Here is a 13256-nt window from a genome sequence, read left to right on the forward strand (position 1 = left end):
GGTCAGCGTGGGTTTATCCTTCTTCTAGAAGAATCCTAAAGCTGGCTGAACCACGCAGTTGGAGAATTGACCATAAGGCAGCCGAGAAGGAAATGGCCTCCATCACCGGTCAACTCAGTTTGATAACAGAGTAACAGAATTGGATGGGACCTTGGAGGTCTTCTAGTCCAACCCTTGGCTCAGGGATCCAAGCGGATAGATGGCTCGGGGGGAAAAAACTGGAGTCTCCGGTGGCCCAAAGCACCAGAAGGTGACTATCAGAAGATCTCAAAGAGGACCTTTAAGCATCTTTAGAGGAACAGATGGTTGAGCCAAGTAGCCATCATCGACAAGATGGCTTGCCAGGGTGTGTTCATGCTGCGGCGAGTTGCAATTCTGGAAAACCGTTTGGCTTTTCTACGGGAAGTTTGGGTTGGGAAAGGCCCTTGGTCTTCTCTGCGGGAGTTTGGGAGGCTGTTGTGTAGCTCATAGAGGGACTTCAAATCCCATACTGCTCATCCAAAACCCACAATGGGCCGTTAACATTTTGTCTGTGTCTCTTTTGTTCCTGTCGCTCGTGGGGATTTTTCCCAAGCTGATGGACGCTGACTCAGAGTCTCGATTTCGAGAATGGACAAGGTGTGGCCACGCAGGCTTTATGGTGGTGAGGGATGAGGGGGACTCCCTTCCCAGGTGGGTCTTCAATCTAGCATCCTTTTTCAGATCCCGAGGGAATCCACTCGGTTTTTTGCACGATGACGTGCTCGGCTTCTGGCGGAGCGAGGAATCTGCACGAATCGCCACAAAGATCAACGGGAGTCTTTTCCAGACGCCCAGGGCCAACCCCATTCCTGGGGGAGCAATTGAGCTGGGATGCAGCCAACTTTCTTGCTCCGAAGATCCAGTAGCCGCTTTCCACAAATTTCTGCAAGGATCCACTTCGGAACAACAAAAGGGTACAGATCGATCTGTCCATTTTTAATCTCCGCATTACCTCTGGTCGTTTCCCATCCTTGATCTCACTCGTTAATCACACAATCTCAATCTCTCTCTCTCTCTCTCTCTCTCTCTCTCTCTCTCTCTCTCTCTCTCTCTCTCTCTCTCTCTCTCTCTCTCTCTCTCTCCTTTCCATTGTTCTCCACCCTTCTTAATTCCCCCTTTTTGTTCTTTTTGGGGTCAGACTTTATTTCCTTCCTATCTTTCGACGCACCTTGTTTCTCAGGGACCAGATGAATTCTCTCTCTCTCTCTCTCTCTCTCTCTCTCTCTCTCTCTCTCTTTCTCGCTGGCTCTTTTGCTGACACCAAATTTGGGCCTGCTGGACATCTGGAAGCCATCAGCGCTGTAAATAGAGCCGAGTTCCAAATTCTCCACCAAAAAAATAAAAATAAAATAAAATCCACGTTGTGGCAGGCAGGCTGTGTTTTCTCCCCACACCTCCCCCTTTAATCTTGGAGGAAAAGGGTCCGAGTTTTATTAGAATAATGCTTTTATTTCTACGTGTGGAAACCGCTTCTGGACTTTGTGCTTGAGGTGTTAAAAAAAATAATACTAATGAAACGTTGATTTTGGGTTTTACCGATTAGCTAGATCTGCTATCTGTTATCGAAATGGCTAGTTTAGGCTATTATGTAAAAGTAAAAAGTTGAGGTCTGATATTAATGTTTTATTCTACTGCACCAAAGGGAATCAGAAGTCAATGCCTTTTGCCCCCCCCCTTTTCCCCCTTGCTTCCCCCCCCCCAGTTTTCCCTACCCTCCTATTTACTTTTGTGTGCTATATTATAAACATAATAATAAAAAAAATTCACACACGCCAAAAGAGAAACGGGTCTGGCTTTTGTTCTTGTCTATCCCGCCCCCTCCCTTCTCCCCCCCCTACACTCTCTGTTATTGTTCCTGTAGAAATCAGCAGAAAAGAGGCGAAAAGGAGGAAAAAATGATTCTCCAAATCTTGCAAGCAATTTTTCTCTCCCCCTCCCAGCTGACTTTGCAAGGATTGAAGTCCCCAGGGACGGTGCAGGAAGGAACACATCTGCAATACGTCACCCCTGGCAGCTGAGATCCTGGTCAGACCGGACCTATCTCGGATTGATTAGGGGTGACAGGCTAGGCAAGAATCTGGGTTTCTGGAATTGCAAAGCAGACAGAGTGAGGTTGCTTAAAAGCCTCGGGGTGTGTGTGTGTGCTCCAGCTGGGACACAGGGCAGAGGAGACAGCTGGGTGAAATCAGAGACGTTTCGGGGGCAGAAAAATGCTGAGTTTGAGAGGCGAGCGGAGATAAGGGAGCGACGGATGAGGCTGGAGGGATGCCTGGCTGGCCTTCTCTGCTCTTGGGAAGATGCATATTTTCCTGGGCGGAGAGCCACTGGCTGTGGAGGCTCTGCATTGCCTGAACGAGCCAACGGAGGCAGGCTGAAAAACAAGCCTTTGAATTTTTGCAGGACCCTCGGGGTTCTCCGAGCTTGGTGTTTTTTCTTCCAGACGTTTCGTGACCCAACTAGGGAATGTCATCAGTGCTAGAAGGGAGGGGGGAGAATTGAGGAGGACGACTGTGGGGTCCTTGGTGTTCCCGCTGTCTGTAAACCCCACTCCCTTCTAGCACTGATGGTGTTCCCTAGTTGGGTCACGAAACATCTGCAAGAAAGCCACTGGTCCTCACATTTACAACCGTTGCAGCATCTTGGGGTCAAAAATCATGCGACCTTCCCAGTCAGCTTCCCGCAAGAAAGCCATCTTTGTTTAACAACCACGCGGTTGTTAATACGTGACACACAAGAGCTGCAGTGATTGGCTTAACCACCGTTAACAAAAAGGTGACAAAACGAAGCGTGACTTTCTTAACAGCTGCCTTGGGTGGCCACAGAGAATTCTGCTCCCAGTTGTGATCCTAACCCAGGGATGCCCACCAATATTTTGCATGGCTTTGTCTAAATCTTTTAAGACTTATCTTCGGTTGCCTCTTGAAGCTACAGAGGGATTTTTCTCCCCCCCCCCCCAGGTGAAGCCATCCGCACAACGGATTTTCTCTCCTGGCAACCTGCATCTATTCTGGCCTGAGATTGCACAATGTGGTTTGATTATTTATTCTGAGATTTGGGGCGTTAAAGTCTGAGTTAAGTAGCTCTCACCATCAAGGATGTCGAGGGCTCCTAAATGTGCAGTGGAAACTTTATACCACCAGAGGGCGCCTGAGGGCTTTCCATCAATCTTCCTTTTTTTTACAAAAAAAAATTCCAGAGATCTTTCTGTGTGTGTGTGTGTGTGTGTGCGTGTGTGTGCGTGTGCATGCGTTTGTGTGTTGTTGTATGATACAAGAGGCAAGCATGGGCTCAGGTACACACATACCCCGCTCAAATATTCCAATGGGGGCTGCAGTCTGTGTCCAGCCTTATGACTGGCCCAAAGTCACCCAGCTGGCTTTTATGCCTAAGGCAGAACTAGAACTCACCGTCACCTGGTGATTGGCCCAAAGTCACCCAGGCAGCTTTTCCCCTTTTCCGACCTGACAAGCCCGATTCACTTAACAACCGGGTTACTAACTTCAAAACTGTAGAGTTTCACTTAACAACGGTGGCCGGCAAAGCCGGAAAATGGGGCCTAGCTCACTCCAGAGGTGTCCCGCTAAACGAGGGTAATTTCGGCCTCAATTGGGCCCAGCGATTGAGTTTTGCCTCACTTTACGACCTCACCCCGGGACACTGCAACCGTCAGAAATACGAGCCGGTGGCCAAGCATCCTTCTTTTCATCCCGTGGCCGTGGGGATGTTGCAACGGCTGTAAGTGTGAACAACGGTCGTCGGTGCCTTTTTTCAGTGCCGTTGCAACTTTGAAGGGTCACTAAACGAACTGTTATAAGTCGAGGACTAGTTGACAAACCGTTTGCAACAACAGTAGCTTCCCCCCACCCCCTTTGCAAAATTTACAAGCTTTGACGTCTCTCTGCCACCCAACTGACTCGTGATAAAATAATTAGCAGCTGTCTCTTCTTCACCCATCCCAGGAAAAGATCCAAAAGTTGCTGTGGGAGGGGCACCTGCAAGACCCCCTACCCAAATCCTTCCCAAAATAGGCACCTGGCCTAGACCACCGGACTCACCCCCGCCCAGGTGAGCAACTGGTTCAAAAACCATGGGCGGAGGGACCGCTGGCTCCAAACGAGGGGCGAGGTGGGGAGAGGATGCCCCCAACTTTGAACAGAAGTCAAGTGCAAGAACGGAAGGGGGAAAAAAAAAGAAATTACAAAAGGAAAAAAGAAAGCTGAAAAAAGAGGAAACGAAAACCTGCGAAATGTCTATTTGGAGATGTATCAATAAAAAAAAAAGGATGGTTTGATGCAGTCGGCCTGGGTGATCTATCGGAATCCATTTTGCAAACTGCTCGTTTATTGGAAGCAGACGCCGGGCGGAACCGTCTCCGTCTGATTCCGATCCAAGCTTGAAAGATCAATGAAATACACTCAACAAGCACTTAAAACAACAACAACAACAACAAGAAAACCAGTATGGGATTCAATCCATTTTCTGGGAGCGTCAGGGGGAGAATTTCTAGGAATAGTTTAAAAACTTTTCATTTCCAATTCTTCGGCTCGGCTTTGTGAGGCTGAAAAAAGGAGATTTTTCTGGGAAACTTTTTTTTTTCTTTTTCACATTGACCTTTGATCAGAAGTAGAAGTTAGTTTCTTGCTGGCGGGAGGAGCCATCCTGGTTAGCCGGCGGTTCCAGAGGGAATGTTATTCCCACGGTCAAAGACTTAAGACTGGACTGAAAGGATGAAAAGGCCACGGAGGGAGGGATGAAGGGAGATAGAAGAAAAATATTTAGACAAATGACAGAGAGGGAGAAGGAAGGAAGGAGGGAGGGAGGGAGGGAGGGAAGGAAGGAAGGAAGGAAGGAAGGAAGGAAGGAAGGAAGGAAGGAGACAGATAATAGACAGGATTTGATAGGTAGGTAGATAAAGAAGGAAGAATAGATAGATGAAAGAGTGGGGGAAGAAAGGAGACAGACAGACAGGAGTTGATTGGCAGGTAGATAAAGAAGGAAGGAAAGAAGAAAAAGATATAGACAGATGACAGAGAGAGAAGGAAGGAAGGAATATAGATACCTACTCAAATTTAGACACTGTCCCACTTGCTCTCCAGTATACAGGAACTGCTCAGCAGATAAGAAAATTTACAAACCAAGCTTAATTCCAATTTCCCTTCTGATCCCCTCTCACCTTCTCTATTATCCCCAAGAGATTATCTCAGAACGCTAATCCTCTGCTAAAGCTTTTAGCATAAGGGTATCATCTGCCTTTTTTTCAGAAGAGACCAATCCCATCCCCTTTTCCAGAAGGAAGAGGAGGACCATTCGTGCCTCTTCATTTACTCACCTCCACTTGCTATTCTGCAGGAGTAATACAAGAAGCCTCATGGGAGCGGAGACTTTTTTTTTAAAAAAAAAATAATTATTGTTATTGTGAAATTCACGTTCCTCTGTATGCATTTCAGCCTGGATTTATACCATCATCCCGAGTAATGTTGTTGGGGGGGGAGAGAAACCTAAGCAGGGCTAGGCTGGGCCTATTTTTGGATGGGAGACCCCAGAAAATTATAAAGCATCGCTGGAGACAAGTTCAGCCATGGTTTCAGAGGAATGAAATTGCCAGGAATTGGACTTTCCTGAAAGAATAATGCTAAGGAACCAAGCTTGGTCCCCAGCTGGTCCCCTCTGCCTCCTCGTTGCTCTGCAACCATCGCCATGGGAACCCTGGGGAGGAAAAAAAAAGGATGCTTGGAGGCCACAGAGGATCATAGCACCGGCTCACCGGTGGCCACCATCTGAGGGAAAACTACTTATTTCCAAATAACTGGGCCCATCTGTTCGTCCTCCGGCCATGGTGAGAATCAATTACAGAGCGAACAGTTGTTCTTTCCCCCCCCACTTCCATGATGAATAATTAAGGGATCGAGCATCGTGCATTGCTTAAAAGCCGTATGCCTTTCTTCTTGGCACTTTTTTTTTTTGCACGCTGTTTCCTTGCACACCCACCTTCTCTCCACGATTAGAACTGCGGGAAGGAAGCCTGCCCTCAAATTAAAATTTGGTGCAAAACTGACAGGGCTAATAATGTCAGAATAGAATAGAGCTGGAAGGGACCGTGGAGGTCTTCCAGTCCATCCCCCCTGCTCAAGCACAAGAACCTATAAGGTATCCTGCTTAGACAGGGGGTTGGACTAGATGACCTACAAGGTCCCTCCCAACTCGGTTATTCTATTCTATTCTGTTCTATGTTCTGTTCTGTTCTATTTCATTCTTTCATTATTCTATTATATTCTGTATTTCTATTCTATTCTTTCTTATTCCCTATTCTATTCTACTAATTCTCTATTCTATTCTGTTCTATATTCTGTTCTATTCTATTTCATTCTTTCATTATTCTATTATATTCTGTATTTCTATTTTATTCTTTTTTATTCCCTATTCTATTCTATTCTACTAATTCTCTATTATATTCTGTTCTATTCTGTTTCATTCTTTCATTATTCTATTATATTCTGTATTTCTATTCTATTCTTTTTTATTCCCTATTCTATTCTATTCTAATTCTCTATTATATTCTGTTCTATATTCTGTTCTATTCTATTTCATTCTTTCATTATTCTATTCTGTATTTCTATTCTATTCTTCCTTATTCCCTATTCTATTCTATTCTATTCTATTAATTCTCTATTATATTCTGTTCTATTCTATTCTGTTCTATTCTATTTCATTCTTTCATTATTCTATTATATTCTGTATTTCTATTCTATTCTTTCTTATTCCCTATTCTATTCTGTTCTTTTCTATTAATTCTCTATTATATTCTGTTCTATATTCTGTTCTATTCTATTTCATTCTTTCATTATCTATTATATTCTGTATTTCTATTCTATTCTTTCTTATTCCCTATTCTATTCCATTCTACTAATTCTCTATTCTATTCTATTCTATTTTGTTCTTTCATTATTCTATTCCATTCTATTCCTACTCCTTCAACCCACGTAAAGACACACCAAGTAACCAGCCGAGTCAGGGATTTGAAATCCTTTTATTTCGACAGTGGTGGGTGGGCTACGGCTCTGGTCATCTCCACTTTTGTTTTTCCCCTGTGGTTTGGTCACTGAGAGACGGTCTCTTTGAAACAGTGCCCGAAATATTTGCCAAAGGAGGAGGAAACAGAGTTATCTTTCTTTCCTTTTTTCTCGTTCAGCGGAGCGTCCCTCTCGCCCCCCCCCCCCAGCCACGCAAAGAAAATCAAATTCAGGTAATCTTCAACTTACAACTGTTGACCGGCACTGAAAAAAGTAACCAATGACCCGTTTTTTCACCCTTAACGACCATTATACCATCCCCGTGGGGTCAGATGATTTACATTCGGACGTTTGGCAACTGGCTCACATTTACGACGGCTGTAGCATCCTGGAAGGTCTACACGTAATCCTCTTTTGCGACCTTCTGACCGGAAGCCAGATTCATTTTAACGATCGGGTTCCTGATTTTAAGAACTGCAGCGATTCGCTTAACAAACGTGGTAAGAAAAGTTGAAAACAGGACAAAACAAATGTAATAATAAGAATAGTAACAGAGTTGGAAGGGGCCTTGGAGGTCTTCTAGTCCAACCCCTTGCTCAGGCAGGAATCCCTCTACCATTCCAGACAAATTTCTCTCTCAGCCACATAAATGTTGGGCTCAATTGTGGCCATATGTTGAGGACTACCTGTAGTATTTTGCACCAAGGTTACACTGAAGCGGGACGATGCGGGACGTTTCCCCCCACACATGCCACGCCACCAGCAGGCAGACCTCCCCCCCGCCCTCAAAGCCTCGGAAGTGAAGTTGATCTCAGTTGATCTCCCAGGAGCAAATCCAATTTTTCATGGTCGATGGGACGAGACGGGAAACCATTACCATGGGAAAAAACGGAGTAGCTGAAATCCAGAGTGAATTCTGCTTTTTTTTTTTTTGCAGAGTGAAAGAGGCAGTTCCTTCAAAGGCAGCTTGTGTGGGATCTGCCAGCAGTTTTGAACGGAAGAAGGGATCCGGGATTGCCCAGATCACCAGAGTCTTGCCATCAGCGGGGCCCGACACGCTTCTGAACCAATTCACACGACACCTTTGGGCGTCAAATTGATCCGTTTTGCTGGCTTCGCGCAGGAGATTCAACAGTTGTGTCTCCGAAAAGATGGGAGTGCTATTCTACACTTGGAGCCTGAAAACTGGATTGTTGCGTGAATGCAGCGCCTCGGACGCTCACCGACAGGGCTGTGCACGTCAGTGTGTGTCACTTTGGGGTTTCCGCTCCCGTTCTTGGGGTTCGGCACACGGGATAAGGATGAAAGCCTACTTAGCCCTTATTTCGAGAATGGTGAGTCCCTAGAGAACTTACAACAGCTTGCTTACTGACTGTTCAAAGTTACAACGGGACTGAAAAAAGTGACTTATGACTGTTTTTCACCCTTACGACCGTTGCAGCATCGGTCGTGTGATTTACATTCAGATGCTTGGCAACTGACTCCTATTTATGATGGCTGGGGTCATGTGATCCCCTTTTGCGACCATCTGACAAGCGAAGTCAATGGGGAAGCCTGATTCACTTAACAACTGGGTTACTAACTTAACAACGGCAGCGATTCCCCGAAGAACTGTGGCAAGGAAGGTGGCAAAATGGGGCAAAACACAGTTTCACTTAGTAACGGAAATTTGGGGCTCAGTTGCGGTTGTAAGTCAAGGACCGGCCTGTATTTTTTTTAAAAAGAGAAACCCTACATTGTCAAAACTTGGGAATCCATGGCAACAAGAAGCCCCCGACTCTAAGAGTGGGTAAACCTTATTTCAGCTGGCAGAGAGGAAACGGCATCAACAGGCAGTCCTCGTTTAGCGACCGCCTTGCCGTCACCATGTCGGTGAAAAAAGTCACTTTGTGACCAGTCCTCACTTTTACATCCTTCATAGATCTGACAAGCAAACCAAAGTTGCAAAGATGTATTATTTGATATACACAGAGAGAGAGAGAGAGTGAATCACTCCGGATAGCATGACGGACAGCCAATAAATGTAATAAATAAATGAATGAATAAAACAATTTCAAGTGAGTGGCCACTTGGCTTAAAGACCAAATTGCCGGTCCCGTTTTGGTCGTTAAATAAGGACTGCCTTCATCATCTCTCCTCGCTCCCTTCCCTGCTCGGATGGGCATTCACGCATCCATGTTTTTGCAATGCTCGTTAATTCAAATGGCTTGATCCCGGAACGACGGGACAATCGGGCCATCAGCTTTTGGCCTCCTTCTAAGCCTTAGAGCACTCATATCCATCTGGAACTTCCTTTTTCAGTTCAAGGATCCGGCATGGAAATTCTAAATTTATTCATTCATCCATTATTATTATTTTTTTGGGGGGGATATTTAAAGAGGGGGGGAGCGTTCTCTGTGGGTGCGCCTGATCTGTGGAACCGTTTACCGGTTGAGCTCCGGATGGCTCCCGACCTTCGCTCCTTCCAACGTGATCTAAAGATCTATTTGTTTGAACAAGCCGGCCTGGTCTGATGGGTTTGGGTTTTATCACTGTTTTTATGTAATTTATTTGTTGCATTGGGCATTGGTTTAATCTCTTCTTAATTTTTGTATTTCTGTATTTTAGTATTTATTGCCCTGTTCACCGCCCTGAGTCCTTTGGGAGAAGGGCGGTATACAAATTAAATTAAATAAATAAATAAAATAAATAAATAAATAAATAAATAAAATAAATAAAGCAGCCTCAGACAAAGCCGGCTCGCTTTGCAAGCGCAGAACTTAGTTTAGAAGATACCAATCTCGATATTAGGAATTGTAAAGAGAAAGCTTGGAGGAGGCCAGCAATATAACCCCCGCCCCACTCCCCTCGCTTGGCCCTAGGGTTCAAGATAGACTGCTCCTAGGCAGGGAGGTTCAATCGATCCATCTTGGCGCCTGATAGCTTCTTCCTCTAAGAACCCGCATTTATTGGGGAGGGAAGTGAGGATGGCTAGTGTGTGTGTGTGGGGGGGGAAAAATAATTTTGGGGTTTCTGCCAGCGCTGGGGATTAAAAACGTCATCTCTCCAATTCGAGCTTTGCTGTGTGGTCTCCCCTCCTTTGTGCCAGCGCCTGGCACGGGATCCAACTTTCTGAGTGCAAGTTTCCTTTAGGTGACTGCTGCCCCAGGGTGAGCGGGACGAAAGGAACAACGGAGAAGCTGTGGGTTGGACTAGAAGACCTCCACGGTCCCTTTCCAACTCGGTCATTCTGTGTTCCATTGGGCTGAGCCTCTGACCTTTCCTCCCCTGGTTAAAACGCCGTTTCTGTTCTTTTTTTTTTTAATTCTTTGTCTTTTTTAAAATGTTCCTGAGCACTTGTGGGAAACTCTCTCACATTCTCCGGGATATCTTTCCTTCCTCTAGCGAAGAGTTCAGCAAAAGAATTCTGTATAAGAATACTGACTTGAAAACGCCCGTTTTTAGAACACTGCTTCGAAAATTCGCATTTTCCTGAAAATTTGGGACGTTCTTCCTGCCTGCTCTATTTCCTTCCTTCCTTCCTTCCCTCTATTCCTTCCTTCCCTCTGTTCTTCCTTCCTTCTCCCTCCCTCCATTTTTTTTCCTTCTCTTTTCTTGTTTTTCCTTCCTTCCCACTATATTCCTTTCCTTCCTTCCTTCCCTTTAATCCTTCCTTCCTTCCTTCCTTCCTTCCTTCCTTCCTTTCCTTCCTCCCTTCCTCCCTCCCTCATTCCCTCCCATCTTCTTCCTTCCTTCCTTCCTTCCTTCCTTCCTTCCTTCCTTCCTTCCTTCCTTCTTCTTCCTCTACCAAAGAGTTGGGCAAAAGAAACCCCTGAACCATATATCAGCTTAATGGTCTCCTCTCTCCCCAAAGGAACAACCTTAGAAGGCTGTAATGTCGGCCGAAGAGCCTTGCAGTCGGGTTAATGGGTTCAATCTTGGCTCAAAGGAAACAAGCCAGAGACGTCTTGTACTGCCTTTCTCCCAGGGAACTTTAGTTTCCACCATCCCTCCCCTCCCTCCCAGTTCACAGGGGGGTCCCTTGCCCCCTCCCGGCCAGCCCCGGCCTGTGCCCGTTGCGCTCGCAGCCCTCGCCTCCGTGGACAATCAGCACAGGAAAGTACAACGCATCCTGGTAGCACGGGGGGCTTTCCAACGGCTCCGTCTCCGTGTTGCTCCCCACGTGGCTCCCGCTGAGGCTGCGCAGGATCCCACCACACCGCCGGGCGCCACTCAGCGAGAAACGGCTGCAGCTGAAGGGCAGGCGGGCATAGAGGGCTCGGGTGCCCCGCGAGGGCAGAGAGTTGCTGCTGACAGTCCGCCGACAGCGTTGGCAGCTGCGGAGGTACGCTGCGCCCGCCACCGTCGTGGCGTCCATCAACACGGCCTCGGAGTAGCTGGGCACCAGCTGCTGGTTGGAACGGATGTGCCATTCCAGTTCGGTCATGTCCACCGTGTTGACGCGCGAGATTCGCCGCCCGTAGCCCCCCGCGGCATCCAGCGGGCTGGGCCCGTCGTCTGCCCCAAAGAGTTTCTCCACGTGATAATGTACGTTCGCCGTACGGTATTCAGACAAAACTCTCAGCGGCCAGGACAGCAGGAGGAACGAGGCCAGCCAGAAGACACTCCGGCGCGTGTACCAAGGTGGGCGCCCCGGATCTGGGAAGACCAACATGTGCTCCTTAAAGTCCACGTTTTTGAGGTGCATCCCTTCGCGGGCCTCCATGTAGTCGTCCAAGCCCTCATTCTCGCCAAAGAACCGGGCCCTCTGCGTCAGGTAGGCAGCTTCCGCCTCGCCCGTGGCGAAACTGAAGCATTTCGTAAAGCGGAGTTTGGTCACAGGGTAATCCGAAAGACCCAACAGCTCCTTGGAGACGTCCTTCACCCCGTGCCCTGAGTAGTCAAACTCCGTCTCCGAGACGTGGGTGTTGACCCGCTCGTGGTAAACCTGGGTGGTCGTGTAAGCGTCCCCGTTGCGGTAACGCGTGACTTGCCTCGTACGGCGTATGTAGTGATAGCTGACGGCTTTCCACCAGATGCAGGGCGTGGCCTGCTGCATGCGCTGCACCTTGTCGTAGACGCTCGCCGTATCCACCCGGTACTGACTCTGTCCCTTGGCGAACCGGTGCCAGCACTCCACCAGGTACACCATGTACAACATGCTCAAGAAGGCCAGCGGGATGTAGATGTACCCGTTGGAGCACGGGCTGTCATGGTACACCAGCGATGCCCCCCGGTAGGAGCTGTCGTAGTTCAGGCGGGTCACCGTCGAGAGGCGGCACCAGGCCATGACGCCAAAGCACCCGAACATCAGGAGGGTGAGCACTAAACATTTCCAGTGGGACTCGCGGCACAGCGAGCTGCTGAGAGACTGCTTCAGAGGACGTTGCTAAGGGCCGAGGGAGAGACAGGCAAGGAGGGAAGAGAAGAGAAGAAGAACGGGTTACAGAGCTACCCCTTCCCACAAAGATCCGAGATCCCCCCCTCCCCAAACCAGTAACCATAATTCTGCCCTCCCCACCCCGTGTTTCTGACCCGGAGGACGAAAAAAACCAGCACGCCAAAGTTGAACCCTTGAAACGGTGCCAACGTCTTGTGTCCCAGGATCACAGCAGGCGGGGCGGCGGCGGTGGTGGTGGTGACTTAACTACCAGCTTGGGGTTGACATGCCAGACACCCTGCAATTGTGTTTTCAGACACATCACGCCGTTCACATTGGGGGCGTTGAGGCCAGACGCTAACACGGCCACTTTCAGGGATATAAACAGGATGTCGAAAGCCAGACAAAATAAAGCCGAGTGTCTGTTTCCTCCGCAAAAGCCGAAATGCACAGCCAGCCTACAGCTCTCTGGTTTGCCTCCTTACACCAGGATAGACTACTCCTGTGTAGGGGAAGTTCCATTTTGTTGTGACCGCCAGCCATTTAACGTATCTAGCCATAAGCCAAGTTGGATGAAAGGGTTAGGGATACGCTGTTATTGAACTGTTCCCGGACGTTGTCTCACCTCTAGCTGAGAGAGAGAAAGAAAGAGAGAAAGAGAGACAAAAAAAAAGAAACAGAGAAAGAAAGAGAAAAAAGAGGGAAGAGAGAGTCCAAGGGAATTCCGACTATTTAATTTAAATATTTAATTTACTGTTTTATGTTTTTTTTAATGGCTTTAGCATTTTAGAAAGGTTAGCCACAGAGGGTTCCTGGACCACTCTAGAAACGGATAAATAATAAAATAAACTAAGCCGGGACAGCTT

General features: G+C 47.4%; 1 protein-coding gene across 1 annotated transcript in view; it reads right to left on the reverse strand.

Moving 5' to 3' along the window:
* Positions 1 to 11037: 11037 nt before the first annotated feature.
* The window catches only part of TMEM151A (transmembrane protein 151A), a gene marked incomplete at both ends in the record, with an annotated part of 43315 nt that continues 41096 nt past the window's right edge, over positions 11038 to 13256 (reverse strand). Inside the window, one exon of the mRNA XM_081340268.1 lies at positions 11038 to 12399. Coding sequence (XP_081196394.1) covers positions 11038 to 12399 — 1362 coding nt within the window. The remainder of the gene's footprint in view (positions 12400 to 13256) is intronic.

The sequence above is a fragment of the Vipera berus genome, assembly GCF_964194415.1.
Source record: "Vipera berus genome assembly, chromosome: 16".
In the NCBI taxonomy this organism is placed as follows: domain Eukaryota; kingdom Metazoa; phylum Chordata; class Lepidosauria; order Squamata; family Viperidae; genus Vipera; species Vipera berus.